Raw genomic sequence first — 17,460 nt, 5'->3', positions numbered from 1 at the left:
AAAACCACACGAAAACGACAGAAACTAACAGGTGGCAGTAAAGGTAACATGAAAACGTGTTTGGGGGGAAAGATTCTCCCTGGGCCACTAACAGAAGCAGCAGAAAAACAAAAGCAGGAATCGATCCCAATTAGCAGACAGTCCAGAGTATGCCAGAAAAGAAGGGAAAAAAGAACCCCAGATAATCTACACGGTTTAAGCAGGCCCTCCCCTCCGGCTGCAAAAGCACGAGGAGGCAGACGGGCTCAGCGAGCTGACGGGATGGGATGGTGCGTGCGTAGGGGTCCACTCACCGGTCACTTTGGGGATCCCCTGCAGACGAGGCACGGGCAGGGCCACCACGAAGCCCAGGCTGGTGCCGACCATGAGCAGGCCATGGCAGACGAGCAGGCTGGTCACTGACAGGCGCTGGTGCCCTGCAGGGGACAGGGGACGGAGTCCGGTGTCTGCAGCAGGTGGGGGGCGGGGCAGGTGCTCACCCCCACCCCCCGGAGCGCCCCCCGCCCAGCCAACCCCCTCCCCACCGGCAAGTGGCTCTCCAGCTACACACTGCACTCAGTCCCTGCCCATCCAGGAAGAGGAAGGCCGCGAGCCGAGCATCGTTTCGGCCCTCCCCACCCCTGCCTCCTAGAAGGAGAGGCCTCGCTTCACAGGTGACACAGAACTAACACGTGATCTGTGTTCTGTGTTCTACATCATGCGCCCAGCACGACTCCCCTACAAGTGCCCCGCGGCACAGCTCATCAGTGACAGCAGGTGACACGGAGCTAACACGCATTCTGTGTTCTATGTTCTACGTCATGCACCCAGCACAACTCCCCTACAAGTGCCCCGCGGCACAGCTCATCAGTGACAGCAGGTGACACGGAGCTAACACGTGATCTGTGTTCTCCGTCATGTGCCCAGCACGACTCCCCTACAAGTGCTCGTCGGCACAGCTCATCAACGACAGCAGGCCACACCCCAGGCTTCTGTCGGGACGGGGAAGGACGTGGGACATGGTTTGGGAAATGTCATATGGAACGGTGGCACCAGGAAGGCCTTCACGGCATGGCCCTTGGATCAGTTTGGGTTACAGCCACGGGCCTGTGGCCCAGAAGTGCACGGGGCCGCCTGGCTGGTCTCCTGTGGGCCTCTGCCCTGAAGGGTGCCGGGGGTGTCTGCGTGATCACCACCACTCCGCGGGTGGCACCACTCTGAGCGAGACACACGGCGACCCCCGGCCTCTCTCTGCCAGCTCGAAAGCCGGCGCGTGGACCAGACGGCGTTCCTTGTGTGTGAGGCCACGGTGGCACCTCAGCTGACATGACCCCATCCTGCACAGACAAGGTTCCTTCCAACATCTCTGCATCGACCTCAAGTTCACCTCCCGTAAGAAACACGGCAACAAGTGGCCTGGTACCAAGGCCAAAGCTACTTTAACACAACCATTTTTACGAATTTTTTTGCAACGGCAAAAAACAAACAAGAAGGGGCGCCTGGGGGGCTCAGTCGGGTAAGATCTGATCCTTGGTTCCGCTCAGGTCATGATCTGGCGGTTTGAGAGTTCAAGCCCCGCGTCGGGCTGTGCGCCAACAGCACAGAGCCTGCTTGAGATTCTCTGTCTCCCTTTCTGCCCCTCCCCACTGGTGCACACTCTCTCTTCCACTCTCTCTGAAAATAAGTAAATAAGCTTAAAAACACAACATCTACAACGAACAAAGATTTGGTTTTGCTTCTCAACACAGACTTACATCCTGTTTTACAAGCTCATGATGGTTTACGTTCCCAGGACTTGCAAACGTCTGACTGAGGGACGTCGTTCTGGAGATGGGTGGGTGCTGCGTGAATTCTGTACACACCACAGAGCACAGGTGCACAGGCACCGTCAGACGTGATGGGGCCAGCGGACGCGGCTGAGGAATGAGATCCTCAGCACCGTTCACAACCGCCATCAACGGGCGACAAGCTGGGGTGTGTCCACATGCTCAGGGTAGATACTCCAACAGACGCAGGGAGCGGGGGCAGCACAGAGCCTCTAAGAGTGGGACGCAACGCTTCAGCAGGGTCCCTCTCTCTGCACCGGCACCCAGAACATCCCACAAGCAGCGGACAAGGCCCAGCCACTGGCTAACCTGGGATTAGCTGCTGGCTAACCTGAGATTAGCTGCTGGCTAACCCGGGATTAGCTGCTGGCTAACCCGGGATTAGCTGCTGGCTAACCCGGGATTAGCTGCTGGTTAACCCGGGATTAGCTGCTGGTTAACCCGGGATTAGCTGCTGGCTAACCCAGGACCACTTAATCCACGATGGCAGCAGGAACCAGGATACCAAACCAGGATACCATCCTCAGTTTTGCTTCCTAATTCACAAATCATCTTCAGTCTGGTTTAATTTGCTGACTTCCCCTAGGATGTGGTCATTGAGTATTTCTTTTTAAATTATACTGATTTTACTTTTTTTTTAATCCTAATTTGGCCATCATACGTGGCCATGTCCCTCCTGGAAGGCAATGCGTTCGCTCCGTGGGGACACAGAAAGGCTGACTTCACGTGACCTCTCAGAACTTCTCCGTCAAAACAGTCTCCCTGGAATATTCTAGACAAAGCAGCAAAACGTGCCGCTTGCATCGTGGGGTAAGTAACTGAGTGGGAGCCCCAAGGAACAAGGCCCCGTTACACGCTTTCACTGTAAATTCTACACCAGCAATCTGCTCTCCAAGGTGTGTGTGCTCATCCGGAGGCTGCGTTATCCCGTGTTCGACCGCGTGAGGGCCGATGTGCTGTATGTCACGGAGCCTGGGTGTGATGGTTTTCAGAACAGAGCTCTACCCAGAGGCAGCAGACGTGGCCCACTCAGCATAGCCATGTCCTCCAGGAAAAGCACGCTGGGGCCTCCAAGAATTATTCGGGTTCCATGAAGTTCTGTTAACTCCCAAGACAGGTGTGAATTACCAGTGTATCAATTTTGTGTTTGATTTTTGTTCTTTCTGGCTTGGGCAGTCTTCATCTCCAGAACCTACTGGAATTTCATCGTCCGGTAAGGGCACAAAAGGGTAACTTCACATATTTCTGCCACGTGTACACAGCGAAACCCATGTGGGCAACCCATGAACACGACTCTCGGACGGAGGCTCTGGGTACGGGCCAGCACTGGACGTGCAGGAGTGCGGGAAAGCCGCCGGCAGTCACAGGCACCAGTGTCCAGAGAACGACACAGCCCAGCGACCTCCAATCGGCGCACCTCCGTGCCTATAGCGTGAACACCGAGTCCCCCGAAGCCGCAGCCAACTAACGCTTGTCTCCAGGAAGCACCGGCCTGAGGGTAAGACCACCGGTAAAAGTTCAAGGGAAGACATGGGGCTTGGGCCTTCTCATTCTCTACATCACAAAATGCAACGAGAATCAGACCAATTTGGGGGCACCTGGGTGGCTCAGTTGATGTGGACTCCGGTCATGTCTCAGGGTCGCGAATTTGAGCCTTTGCATCAGGCTCTGTGCTGATAGCCTGGAGCCTGCCTGGGGTTCGCTCTCTCTCCGCCCCTCCCCTGCTTTAGGGCGCGCCTGCTTGCTCTCTCTCTCTCTCTCTCTCTCACTCTCTCTCTCAAAATAAAGAAATAAACTCAAAAATTTTTTTAAACATCAGACCAATTCTGGACCACGTCTTTCTGAGGACTGTACCCCACAGCCACTGAGGAGACGAGACAAAGACAACAACATTCCGAGCGTAGCGGACTTTGCTCTAACCACCCACCCCCCTCCAAGGCCGCTACACAATCTTCACGGAGAGTCTGAGACGCAGGTCAGGCGTAAGATGCCCCCAGACGTTGGTGAAATTCGGGAGAACACGCGTCACCCGAAGGCTCCTGCCCCGATCTGGCCTGGAGGCTTGCTGGTTCTCCACAGCCTGACAGCGACACGGGAATGAAGACCCACGACCGAGGGGACATGTGCTGTGACCACAAGGACAGAGCTGAGCCCCGTCGGACGCCGGCGTCCGGCCTGCGGAGGGTGGGCTCGGGGAAGCGTCTCACCGCACAGCCTCTCAGTCCCACCAGAGCCCAGGTGGGTCTGTGACAGCACAGGAGAGCCACGCAGAGGGAGGCAAGAGAGTCATTGACTGGAGGGTGAAACCAGTCACGAAAACGCTCGTGAGAAATGAAGGAAACACTCCATGTGTGGGTCTGTAAACGCAGCGTGGACGTGAGGCCAAGTGAGGACAGGGACAGAGCTCAGCCCTACGAGAAGGGGCCCAGCCCGTGGCACTCGTGGGCTAGCCTGTGGGGGGTCTGGAACCGCCTCGACCTTGAGCAACAAGGGCAAGATGGCAGCAGGTCCGGGGCTCCCCTGGGGCTGCTTGGCCAGTGAGGCCAGCAGGGCCGCAGGGTCAGGACTCTGGGGGCACAGAGGGCAGTCCCCCGGACGGGCCGGCCGCTCACGGGCACGATGACAGCCTGCCCGACACACCATCTGATATGACGGATCCAGACTGCACACACCTGCTCCACCAGCTGGCGTGCAAAAGAGAACACACCAGGTCCCCAGGGAAGTGCCCGTAAACCAGCGTTTTCTTATACGCAAGCTCATAAATTGTGTCAATCTGTGCTCCTCGCGAAACAAAAGGGCCCTATGTTACTTAAGAAACAATTTGTACACAGCTCGTCCTATGGATTAAATCTCCCGACCACGACACATGCGTGCACATGTGGAAACCATGAAGTGGAGAATGCATTAGCTTGGTTGTGGCGAGCCCTTCACGATGTGCACACGTGTGCAAGCAACGAGCCACACGGCCGGTGCGGTTTTACGTGCCAGTCACCCCAGTACAGACACGAAACACAACCAGGGAGCAGCTGTCCCTTGCTCGCCGAGCCCCAAACAAACGTGTCTTGTCACCGTCCCCGCTTCCCACTGTCCTCTCTGCCCCCAGCCAGCCCGCCTTCCAACTGCAGTGTACTTCCCCTGGTCAGAGGCCAGCCTTTCTGGAACCCGAGCCCAGACTATTCATTTCTCAATACGTCAACGGTGACCGTTCCTCCAGTACCTTCTGCTCAAGCTACAGACATCTTCAACACTGTCACTGACCCATCTGCCACCAACCCACCAAGTAGCCACCAACCCACCGCCAACCCACCACCAAATCTGCCCTGAGTCTGGAAGATTCTGAGAACTTGTTTCACTACCGACATGAGCAGGGGACCCAGACAACTTCTAAGACCTTTTTTCCACGCGTACATACTTGCAGAATTTAAACGTCACCCGACACGTAATCCCGATTAAGAGGCAACTTGATCGGGGTTCTCTAACCTGCTCAGCCTTTCGTGATGAACTTTTCCAAAGTGAATCCTAAATTCAGTGCCTTTGCTATCCTGGTTCCCCCTGCTCTGAACACCAGCAGCACAGCTCCTCCTTCACACGTACACACACACATGCACGGGTGTGGTGCACACACAACACCCACACTCACCCACACCCACACTCACATGTGCAAGCACGCTCACGTACACACAACAGCGCTCCAGGTACACACACACTCTCACCGCCTGCGAGCACCCATGCACACAACACCCCCAGGTGCATACAATGCGTGCATACGCACGCACGCTGGCACCCGGGCTGTGCGCGTGGCCGTCCCCCGCCCGGTGCTCCTCTCCTGGCCGCTTGGATACGCACTGCAGGGCTCTCTGCGCTCCTGACGCCCCCTCTGACTCTGCACAACCCTCTCACCTCCTGACGGTGGTACCTGACTCTGTCTGCCCTGTCCCCCTGTCCCTCATCGCTCGCCGGGAGGGCAAAGTCCCACACAGGCCCCTTTCCCGACTCGTCGTCTGCATGCCAGCCCCTCCTTCCAATTTCCCACGGGGCTCCTTCGCTCAGCACCACACATGCTAGCTTCCTCCAAGCCGGCTCTGTGGGACCCAGTGTCGCTGATGACTTCACGTTCTTCCCGAAAACCCAGGCCCCAAATCTCAGGCTTTCTGGCCCTTCCTCTCCCCAGTCGGTCCCGCCGCAGGTGACTCTGCTCACTGCCGCTTGCCGGGGTGCGTCCCTCGGGACCACAGGACGGCCCGCCACCCTCCCGTCCTCTCAGCCCACTGCCGGGAAGCCCCTTCCACACTCATGACCGCACAACCTTCCCGGCCTCCTCCTTCCCTCTGCCCCTCTGCCCTTGCACAGCAGCCACCTGCTTACACATGTCCGTCACACGCGGACGTGCCCCAGCTACAAGCCCGCACACACCAGCGATGCGTTCCGCGTACGACCTACATGCATGCAGGCACCAGGGACGCGCTCACACACACCAGCTGCACGTTCATTTATATGTGACACACACACACATTAACTACACGCCTATATGTACCAGATATGGGAATACACTCTAGCTCCATGGGTGTCTGTACCAGCTACACGAAATACAAACGTATACATATTGGCTAGAAACTTATACACACTGGCCACACACCGGCAACATGGTCCTCGCATGTGCTAGGTGTCTGTTTGCACTTATTGGCTACATGCTTATGTACACACTTGCATGCGTGTTTATGCAGACGTGCATGTGCTACGCACAGTAGGTACGCGTTCACACGTGCCAGCCACGTGCACGCACATACCAGCCACGTGAATCTACCCACATGAGCTACATGCACATGCACCCGTGAGCCACACATGTATACACACTCGCCACCCAGACACACACACACACAAGCTACTTGCCGCCCCACAGCCGCACCCCTGCACCTTTGCTGGTTTTGTCCCCCGTCCCACCCCACCCACCCCCGCTAGCGGCATCCTTCCTGCTCTGTGCCTGGTGGCCTCCCAGCCGAGAAGCTGCGTCTCTGGCTTCCCTTGGGAGCTGTCCCCGCCCCAGCAGATCTTTTCCTCCTCTCTGTTCTTCAGCTTGCTCCCAGGGTGGAGTCTTACCAGGCTTAACTGGCACACACGGGCTATGATCAACGGCTCCTGACCTACAAAAGTGGTGCTTGAATACGGTTCCACGCCAGCGCACAGAGTCGCGGTACGCACAGCGCCCTCGCCCGGAAGAGCCGCGCCTGCGCGCCAGCGCCCTCGCCCGGAAGAGCTGCGCCTGCGCACCACGTCCCCCGCCGTGTCCTCCCTCGGGGGACATCTCCCCCCACCCCCCTCCCCCGCCCCCGGGTGCAGTTACCTGGCAGCATATGGTGCACAGGCGTGGCTATGTTGATGTCCTGCAGATGCTTGAGCGTCTCCGTGTGGAAGAGGCGGAGCGTGGACCCAGAGGTGAAGGCGATCCAGATCCCCACGCCAGCGACGACCATGTGAGAGACCACCATGCCTTCTTCCTGGTGGGCGTCCAGCTGATTCTGGAGAGATCAAGGAGAAGCGGTGGACGGGGCAGCGGGTGCGCCTGGAGCCCCGCCCACCGCGGAGGCAGACCCGGCAGTCCCCGGGTGGGGGGCGAGAGCAGGCAGGCGGGAGGGACAGAGGGACGGAGTGGGCAGAGGGACGGAAGCCCCGTGAACAGGGAGACACGATGGCCAAAGGAGGCCGGCCAGCGCCCCCGACTTTGGTGGGGAGTCAGCAGCCCTCCCCCAAATCTCGAGCAGGAACGGAGGTCCACACCCCGGCCTTGGGTGGCCCCGAGATGGCCTGTCTGACCCCACCGCTCCCAGCGCTCCTGGGCTGCCCATGGTGTCTGGCTTTGCAGTCGCCCCTGGCTTGCCCACAAAGGCCACCTGCTACTTCTCTGTGTGACCAGGTCCTTCCTCCCGGGCTTCTGGCCGAGCTCTGCCCCGTCCACATCTCCATCCTGACAACCCTGCTCTATGGGGACCCACGGGGGCAGATTTTGTGACTTGGTCCCAGCGCGGATGGGCCAGCACTGGGCAGCTGGCGGTGTTGTCTGCTAGGTCTGGAGGAGGGGTGTGAGCCTGGAGACTCCGTGTGAAGACACGGGGTCCTCAGGGCAGACCAAACCCCACACGGTCCTCCAGATGGAAACACTGGAGGCTGAGCCACACGGGAAACAGGTGGGCTTACTTCTCTGACTCAAGGGCTGGTCCCAAAAGTCTAAGCGCAGGGGGGGCTGTGTAGAGCCCGCTGAACTGCCCGCCTTCCCTGGCTGCTCCTCTTGGGCTCATGACATGGTGGTCACTATTCCCTGGGGGAGGAAGGCACATCCGGGGGGAGGGTCGTGCATGTTACAGAAGCTTGGGAATCAAGGAGCAAAGCCACGTTCTGTCCTTGCTGCGGACACTCCAGGAAAGACAAGATAGCACAGGTTGCTGGCCCTCAATCCCGGTTTCTAATTCAGCAGGCTGAGGGTGGGGCCCAGAACTAGCATTTCCAGAATGTTCCGAGGGCCCACCGATGCTCCACACCCCCTTTTTTCCACTGCTTTTCGGCAAGTTACTTTATCCATTCACTGCAGTTTGTCCTCCTTTCTGTCCCGAGCCAAGTCACATGCGGCCTTGATGTGGTCCCAAGATGCCGCAGGCACATCTCCGGTGCTGCTGGTGCACGCTGTCCGTGACTGCCCGCTGACGTGTCTCCTGCACTTCGAGGCTGGTGGCCTGTCCTCCCAGAACCTGCTCGTCCTGCAGGCCTGTGGGCCCCCCGCCCACGTGCGTGGTCTCCAGCAGCACCCCCTTCAGAGGGGCCGGCAAACCGGCCTTCAGAGAGCACGGACTTCCTGACATCGGTGGCTCACCATCCACCCAGCGTGGTGGTATCCCTGCCCAGGCCAGACGTGGCTGCTGTCGTGGGACACCTCCCGCCCTGGCGGCCGTCTGCGATGCTCACAGGGACCGAGGAATAGCCCTAAGCTCATCCGTAATGAACGTGAGGTCCCTTCCAACCCCACCTGTGCCGCCCTCTCTTCCCACCAGGCTCTCAGGCTCCCCCGACCTTTCTCGCACATGACAGGCCTCCCTCCTCACAGGCTCTACGTCGTCTCCTTCCAGGAATTCTGCTCGGCTGGGATAGCCGGTGGCATAGGGCTCTCGGGCAGAAATAATCCAGCATTTCTGTCCTGCCCTGTGTGTCCCTGGCATCAAAGCCACGATTCCGCTCTTTCCTGCCAGCTGCGGCCAGAGCCACCGCTGGCTGACTTTCTGCCAGCTGCAGGAGGTGGGGTCTTGCAGGACGCTGGACTGGCACATCAAGGACAAGCCACAGAAAAGCTAGTTGTGGTCCAACGGAAAGTGCACCGACCTCGAGCCCGTCTGGGACCCAGCGCATCCAGGTGTGGCAACTGGTGACTTCCCGAAGGCCTGCTGTCCTATGCCGCCCTCGGGGGTCTCGCGCAGTCTAACACCGTCCACCCAGGCCCGCACGGACTCGGTGTTACTCTGACCGCGGTCAGCCCACACTCTGTGACGTGAAGGAGCTCCTACAACGGGCGGGAGGCTTACGGTCCACCTTCTGACATTACAGAATCTGCCACCAAGCGTGTCCATGAACAGGTTTCACGAACGTCTTGAAATGTGTCTCAATGAGTGCTGGCAAAATGTCTTCAAGCCCCTGTCCTGGCTGAACCGGTGACCCTTCCTAAGGAGAGTCTAGACAAATATTTTTGGAAGTCCATGATGACTAAAGTTGATCACGAGTTTGTGGAGATTGGCAACAGTCATTCCAAAATGCCCTCAGGGCCCTCACGGGGATGACGGGGACCCTCCCCTGAACAGATTCCTTTCTCTACCACCTTGGGTGTGATGCTCAGAGGAATTTTTATCTGTGACAGGATTTGTTTCATTGGCGGAAAAAAAAACCCAAAAAACCTTTGCTATCTGAGTTCATTTAGAGTAGAAGCGAGAAACGGTCACACGTAGACAGAAAACAATTAGGTACGTGCAACTTTTAATAAAAAAAGAAATATATAAAATGGGCAAAAAATTCAAAGGTATAATAAGTAAAATTCTTTCTCTGTCTCATCCCTGCTACCCTGCTTAGGACGGCTTTTTGTGTGTCTCCAAAAGTACACACACGTGCACGTGTTAAGCAACTGCTAACAACAGGTAATACGTAAAGCGCTCTGCGGGCACCCTCTGTACGTGTATGTTCACACAACAACACTCTGCAACCTGCCCCTCCTCCGCTTAACTGAACACCTGCCAGCGCTGCCCGCTCTTTCTCTCCTGCCACTGCCAGGTATGACGTTATTTACCTAGTTCCCCCACTGGTGCTCATTGGCTATTTTCAATTATTCGTGGTATCACACAACGCAGCGATACGTGACCTCACCCACACACGCATGAGCTTATCTAAGGAGCAAACGTCTAGCGGTGGCATTGCCAGGAAAAGGATTGAGCCCTTTGAATGCCAGACGCCAACGCGGGACTGCCTTCCGGAGACGCTGCACAGCGGCCTCCTTCCACTGGCTGAGTCCCGGAGCCCTGGACTTGCCCGGGACCAGTCACCACGCGCCCACAGCTCGCCAACGCTGCAAAGTGAGAACGTTTCACCTTTTGCCCATTTGAAAAACGGCTCCTTGTCACAACAAGCGCTTTCTAGAGATGAGGCTAACGCACGTACGCCTGTACGTATGGGTAAACACGTGTGTGAATACACTGGCCGGGTGTACGAACACATACCTGTGCGCTGCACGATTCTTAGTTTAGTGCTCCGTTCATATTTTTCTCTGAGCTGCCTTATGTCCTCTGAACATTTTTTACTAGCTTGGCTTCTTTCTCTTAAAGTTAGTAAGAATTCTCTTTAATAAGAACATTACCTCTCAGCCACAGATGTGGCATATATTTTCTTCATTTTCATTTACAGAAGTTTCTATACAAACACACACTTATTAAATGTGCACAGAAGATGTTCTAAAACCGCACCAAATTTATTTTATTATGGCAACTTCTAGGCATGTGTCATGCTTGGAAAATCTCTCCCGCTACAAAGTAATGAGAACATTGTACTGCTTTCTATCTAAGTTTATGATTTTGTTTATGTTTTTAAAATTACCTCCATCTGTAAAGTTTACAAGGGAAAAGGCTCGGGGCCAGAGGCACGGCTCCACATTTCCACATGGCCCGTTGTCTCCTGATCCTTTGTTGAATAACCCACGGATTGCACTGATTGGAAAAGGCCACTTCGATCAAATGTCAAGTCGGTCCATGTCCTTGAAGACTCTCTATTATGTTTGTACTGAGCACGTTTTTTTAAAGTAACGTGTTTGTGGTCATTAGCAGATAAACAAGCGACAGTTCTTTCATGGGCGCGTGGCTAGAGGACGGTTAGCTGAGTTATCTACTTAATCTGGTCTTTCCCAGATTTCCCTCCCAAATCTAGGAGGAAATTCTCTCCGTGCAGGGCCACATGCAAGAGGCTGCCAGCATCAGCTACAGGCCAGAGGCCCTCTGACCGCCAGCATCGGAGGCTAACTGGGGCCAGCTCTAAGATGCGTCTCTTCTGTGCCACGCACTCAAGGGGCTTACCTCTATTGTGTGGGTCTCGGCGCTGATCGTAAAAACTTGACCTCCCGAAGCTGCCCATAACGTGTCCTCCGTCATTACGAGACTTCTAACTGGTAGCACGCCTAGTTTTATCACTGTCTGAGGTTCGGGACTCCAGGATCCATCTTGAAAAACAAAAATTTTACTCTCAAATTCAGTTATGTGTACACAAGGAGTAGGGACAGGATCCCAGCTCATTTTAAGTAACAGGCAAAATATCATCGGTAACCGTGACGTTCACACTTGGTGCTGGGCGTCCAGAGTTCCACGAGCACCATTTCCACGAGGCAACTCAGCACGGTGGCAGAGCCCGGAGTGCGCACGACCCCAGCCCGGCCACCTGGCGCGTGTCCCGCACAAACGGCCCGCGAGGTGGCCGTGACAGTGTGAGGCATGACGAGGTGATCGATCAGCTCAGCAAGGCGCCCGGCGCCCGGGTGTCTCATACGCCCTGTCATCTACAACGCCAATACACGAAATGACCCCGTCGTCAGGAGGAGGGTCCACACCCACACGGTGCGGGCCAACGTCCGCACCTCCCGCTGCTGCTCGCTCTTTTGAGCTTTCCCTTGATACGCATCCTGTATCATCAGGATGGACCGTATCTTCCCTGCATTAGAACAGTAAGTCAGAACTGGGAGGAGAGGCTTTCGCTCGCTCTGGTCCTAAAGCACAGGCCCTGATGAAATATGCCGCTTTGCAAATACTTTCAAGGATCTAAGGATGAGGTCTGTCATACTTCACATGAAGTAGAGTCAACAAACAACTTGGAGAGCGGTAAAAAATATGTAAAGCAAGACACACGTTTTCAACGTGACTACATAATTGTCCTGTGAAAGTTTAAAATAAATTTTTCAATTTTCAAAGCAACCACTAATTAAGCCATCATGCCTAAAAACATCTTTAAAAAATTGTTTTTTACATTTATTTATTTTTGAGAGAGAAACAGAGCACAGGAGGGGGAAGGGCAGAGAGAGAGGGAGACACAGAATCCCAAGCAGCTCCAGGCTCCGAGCTGTCAGCACAGAGCCCAACGCGGGGCTCGAAGAACCCACGAACCGTGAGATTGTGACCTGAGCTGAAGTCAGACGCTTAACTGACTGAGCCACCCAGGCGCCCCTATGCCTGAAAGCATTTAATGGTTCATCCACCAGTGCCTCTGACTTCCTAATCAAAACAGAGCTTTGCTCAGGGACGAGGGCACAGTCTTGGTTCCGAACCAAGTTCTGGCTTCTGTGTTCTAGATCTGAAGCACTGAACCTTTTAATCCAATCCCTCTTTATGAATAACTTTAGCTGAGGTTGTGCAGCCACCAGGAGGCAACCAGGCAGGCTCCGAATTCCATGGCACACTTTCAAGTTATAATTTGACTTAAATGGAGATGCTTTTATGCTACAATTAAGCCAAAAGATGTTGCAGGACAATTACTGGTTCCAGTGGACAATGACCTGTAAAATCATTTGTCAAATCCGCACTGGACCCGGAGTATCATTGCGTGGTTACACATGCGTGCACACACAAGCACACGCTCACTAGCAGTCACACGTGCACATACATACACACAGAAGCACACAGGCCTTCTCATCCGGGACTCAGAGCCCTTTGAGACCCCGCAGTCTCCACTTTCGATGGGATCACAGAGGCTCCGAGCTGAGACGCGATTCTCCCCAACACTCGCACGGGACTGAGAGAGCAGGGCTGTGGATCCCTGCTGCCCCTGCCCCTGCCCCACGGGGCCTGCCCCCCCGATGTGGCCACGTCCTCCGAATCAAGACGCCTGCTGCTGTCAAGTTATTTTGGTTTGGGACTAACTTCTAACAATTGAACTTTGTTTTCCGACCACCTAAGTCACTCCTTCTACAGATCCCGTGCACAAAATCCTCTGAGGGCCATGGGGAGGGCACAATGTCGGTCCCTGGGATACGGGCCTCAGCTCCAGCTGACACGCCACCTGTCTGGGGACAGCCTCTTTCTGCAGTCTTCCCTCCAGACCTGGGTCCTCAACCAGGCTGTCCAACCACAGCTGGGTGCAAACCCATGCCAATGACATTTTGAACCCACACTTAAAAATCTGGAAATTTCCTACAGAACATTCCAGATTTCGAACGCCCTGAAAAGTCAGATGCTTGCAGCAGTGCCCGGCTGAGAAGCAGCCTTTCCCCCTCAGGCTAGGCACATCGTCACCCCTCAGAGAACACGACGGTGGGGAAGAGACACCTCTCCAAAGAAGACATTCAGACGGTGGACAGGTACGTGAACTTGCGGTCAGCACCACGCATCATCAGAGAAATGGAGTGAAAGCACAATGGGCCATCGCTCCACACTTGTGAGAATGACATCATCAAAGACACAAGAAACAACAGGTGTTGGCGAGGATGCGGCGCAAGGGGGACCCTCGTGCACAGCTGGTGGGAATGCAAAATGCAGCCGCTCTGGACAACAGTGTGGAGGCTCCTCAGGAGAGTAGAAACAGAACTACTCTACGACCCAGCCGCCCCACTTCTGGGCTCTTACCCGAAGGACACGCGAACAGTAATTTGAAAAGGCCTGTTCGCCCCATGTTCACACGGCATTATTTACAATCGCCAAGACACGGAGAAGATCCAAGTGTCCCCCAACGTGTGAATGGACAGAGATGTGCTATACATACAACAGAATATCATTCGGCCATAGAAAATGAGCAAATCCTACTGCTTGTAACGTAGGAGACAGGTCAGACAAAGACAGACAAACCCGCTAATGGCCCTCGGCCGCCCTCAGGAGGGGCACAGACCCCTGCTCCCCGCCCTTTCTAGCCTGCACCCTTCCCGGGATCCCGCAGCGGCCCGGCCCCCTGGCCGAGCTCCACAGGACGGGCACCTCCAGGCTGGCTCCACGGCCTTCCCGCACACGACTCTGACCCCAGCACCCCCCAGCGCTCTCTGGGTGCCCTGAGAGCTGAGGCTGCCCATCTGCAGCCGCTGGTGACCAGCTCAGGGTCCCCTGAACCAGCCAACACTCAGACTGTCCCTGAGATGGTGACTGACCCCAGTATGGAGCCGGGGGGAGCGGGGTTCCCGAGGTGGACCACAGGCGGGCAGGAGCCAGAGCGGGGGTGGGGGTGAGTTCCCGAGGTGGACCACAGGTGGGCAGGAGCCAGTGGGGGTTCCTGGGGTGGACCACAGGTGGGTAGGAGCTGGGGGGGTATTCCCGGGGTGGACCACAGGCGGGCAGGAGCTGGGCGGGGGTGGAGTTCCTGGGGTAGACCACAGGTGGGCAGGAGCCGGTGGTGGGTTCCCAGGGTGGACCACAGGTGGGCAGGAGCCAGGGTGGGGGTGGGGGTGGGTTCCCGGGGTGGACCACAGGCGGGCAGGTGCCGGTGGGGGGGGCATTCCCAGGGTGGACCACAGGCGGGCAGGAGCCAGGGTGGGGGTTCCCGGGGTGGACCACAGGCAGGCAGGCAGGTATCAGGAACAGAAAGGAGCCGGGGGGGCCAGGCAGCCCCCATTCCTCAAGGGGCCTCAGCCCTTGGCTTCCCTCACTCAACCCTTCCGATAAATTTGCCATTTTACTTTTCCTCGTCGGAGACCCAACTGGACACGGGGCTGCCCAGTTGCCGTGGAAACCAGCCAGGATGTGCAAACCGCCCGGACTGGGCGGAGGAAGGGTAGGTAGGGCGCTGAGCGCTCACACGTACCGTGTCAGGTGGGGCCCTGTGACAGGATCAGCGCCCTTGCAAGAAGGGGACGCCCCAGAGCGCGTGCTCCGTCCGCCGCGTGAGGACCCTGTTCCGCGGTGGGGAGGCGCCCTCCACAGCAGAAAGCGACTCTCCCCAGGGACCCGCTGCCACACCCTGCTCAGGCCCCGCTCTGTGGCATCTGCTATGGCGCCCGAGCCAGCCAAGACACGACGTCTTAGCGCTGAGGCCCCGGGGCGGCAATCCCACACGTCCATGTAACCCCCGGACGAGAGGTGCAGGGAGGCCTGCCAGCCAGGAGTGGGGTGAGAAGGAGCCCCTGAGAGCAAGAGCCTCCGCAAAGGGGCGACAATCCGTCAGATCAGAACTGGCAGGAGCAGGTGTGGACACAAGGCCCCCTGCCTCTGCCTCTGAGAGCTGCAGCCCGGGGGGCCCCAGGGCCCCGGGGGCCCCGGGGAAGAGACGCCCACCGGCCCCTCTGCTGTCACCGGAAGCCACTGGAATGCTCAGCCAAGCCTGTGACAAGAGAAGGAGCCTGAGGAGGAGGGACGATGGCCGGGCTGGTGGGCTGGTGACAACCTCGCGTAGCCGCTCATCCGGGTGGCCTGCAGTGCCCCCCCTCCCCCGGGTAAGAGAGCCTTGCGGGGCCAGGGGACAGAATTGTGGCTGCGGGGAGACAGACGCACACAGAGGAAGGTACTTGGCGGCCTGCTAAGGGGTCACCAGGAGACCGCCCTCTGAAACAGCTTCCCGCCTGTGTGGCTGGGGTGCTCCTTTCGGGGCTGGGAAGTCACGTGCCCGGGACAGGTGGGGGTAGGCGCTGGCGGGGATGTGACCCAGAAGCACACAGCTCACTCCACAGCAAACCCCCGGACACGGCCACGAGACTGGCTGCGCAGACACACGCACAGCACAGACGCAATTACCTTCCGCCTTCTGGTAGACGGCCACGGCCCCGTTGACCAGGCCGGCATACAGGCTCTGGGCCGCGCAGGCAAGGCTCATGACCGTGGACTTGTCCGGGGTAAAGAAGTGCTGCAGACGCACCTTCTTGGAGCCTTGGCTGCTCTTGTAAATGGAGATGCTTCGAGAGAAGAACGCAAACCTTGTCAGCGCATTTGCTCGGGAAGGAAGGGCAGCCTCATCTCATCACAAAGTGCTCGTGACGCCCCAGCCCTTCCCGCCTCCTCCCGCCCTGGGCAGAAACGCTGCTGCCTCTCAGCCCCCTTCGCTTCATTTTAAAGGAGAAAGTTTGGGTTACACAGATTTTAAAAAATTACTTCTTTCAATCTATCTTAAAACTTCATATCCGGAAAACCATGTTAACTTTCCTTTAAAAGGTGTCTGTGTTCAATATGTTTACAGCACAGACTCTGGCCGTGTTTTTTCCAAAACATGAAAAGAAAGGTACTTTTGAAATCAGGGATAAGAAGAAACACGTCAGGGGAAGCGCCAGGCAGCACGGGCGCACTTGCTGGTCGTGTCAAAGGTCAGCGACCCCAGCCACTCTCGCCACGCAGTGTCACCCAACAGGTGGAGCAGGTGACCGTCCGGCTCCTCGTCACGGAGCGGCACTCGGGGCTCACCTCCCCTCCTCAGTGCCCAGGCAGATGGTGGGCACGCCCGGCACCCTCCCGGCCGCGGCCCCGGGCTCCGCAGGGATGAACACCATGCACAGCGTCCGAGACTCCACGTTGAAGCACTCGATGACTTTGGGGCTGGAGCTTTGAAAGGAGACGATGGCGATCTGGCCCATCTGACTGGTGCAGCTTCCAATCTGAGGCAGGGGTGGGGTGGGGGGTGGGGGGAAGAGAGGAGCAGCTAGGAGCTTCCACAGCAGCTTTGGATCTGAGGTGGGGGCAGGGAGGTGCACTGGGAGCTTCCACAGCAGCTTTGGATCTGAGGCAGGGGTGGGGGGGTGAAGAGCCCTGGGAGATTCCAAGGCAGCTTCAGATCTGAGGCAGGGGTTGGGAGGGGAGGAGCACGGGGAGCTTCCACAGCAGCTTCGGATCTGAGGTGGGGGCAGGGAGGTGCACTGGGAGCTTCCACAGCAGCTTTGGATCTGAGGCAGGGGGGTGGGGGGAGGAGCACTGGGCGCTTCCACAGTAGCTTTGGATCTGAGGCAGGGGTGGGGGGGAGGAGCACTGGGAGCTTCCACAGCAGCTTCGGATCTGAGGCAGGGGTGGGGGGGAGGAGCACGGGGAGCTTCCACAGCAGCTTTGGATCTGAGGCGGGGGGGGGGGGGAGGAGCACTCGGAGCTTCCACAGCAGCTTTGGATCTGAGGCGGGGGGGGGGGGGGAGGAGCACTGGGCGCTTCCACAGTAGCTTTGGATCTGAGGCAGGGGTGGGGGGGAGGAGCATGGGGAGCTT

The 17,460-nt window shown here is 57.2% G+C and overlaps 1 protein-coding gene across 5 annotated transcripts in view; it reads right to left on the bottom strand.

The window, feature by feature from the left end:
* The window catches only part of ARHGEF10 (Rho guanine nucleotide exchange factor 10), a 107,128-nt gene that overhangs the window by 3,675 nt on the left and 85,993 nt on the right, over window positions 1-17,460 (bottom strand). For all 5 annotated transcript variants that reach the window (XM_043557276.1, XM_043557280.1, XM_043557288.1 and 2 more), the window contains 5 exons: window positions 16,676-16,866; window positions 16,016-16,173; window positions 11,396-11,538; window positions 7,147-7,321; window positions 294-416 (listed from right to left, as the gene is read on the bottom strand). In XM_043557276.1, the coding sequence (XP_043413211.1) occupies window positions 294-416; window positions 7,147-7,321; window positions 11,396-11,538; window positions 16,016-16,173; window positions 16,676-16,866 (790 nt within the window). The remainder of the gene's footprint in view (window positions 1-293; window positions 417-7,146; window positions 7,322-11,395; window positions 11,539-16,015; window positions 16,174-16,675; window positions 16,867-17,460) is intronic.

The sequence above is a fragment of the Prionailurus bengalensis genome, chromosome B1, assembly GCF_016509475.1.
Source record: "Prionailurus bengalensis isolate Pbe53 chromosome B1, Fcat_Pben_1.1_paternal_pri, whole genome shotgun sequence".
Lineage (NCBI taxonomy): Eukaryota > Metazoa > Chordata > Mammalia > Carnivora > Felidae > Prionailurus > Prionailurus bengalensis.
The sequence above is the reverse complement of the archived record's forward strand: the minus strand, read 5'-3'. Positions and strand labels throughout refer to the sequence as shown.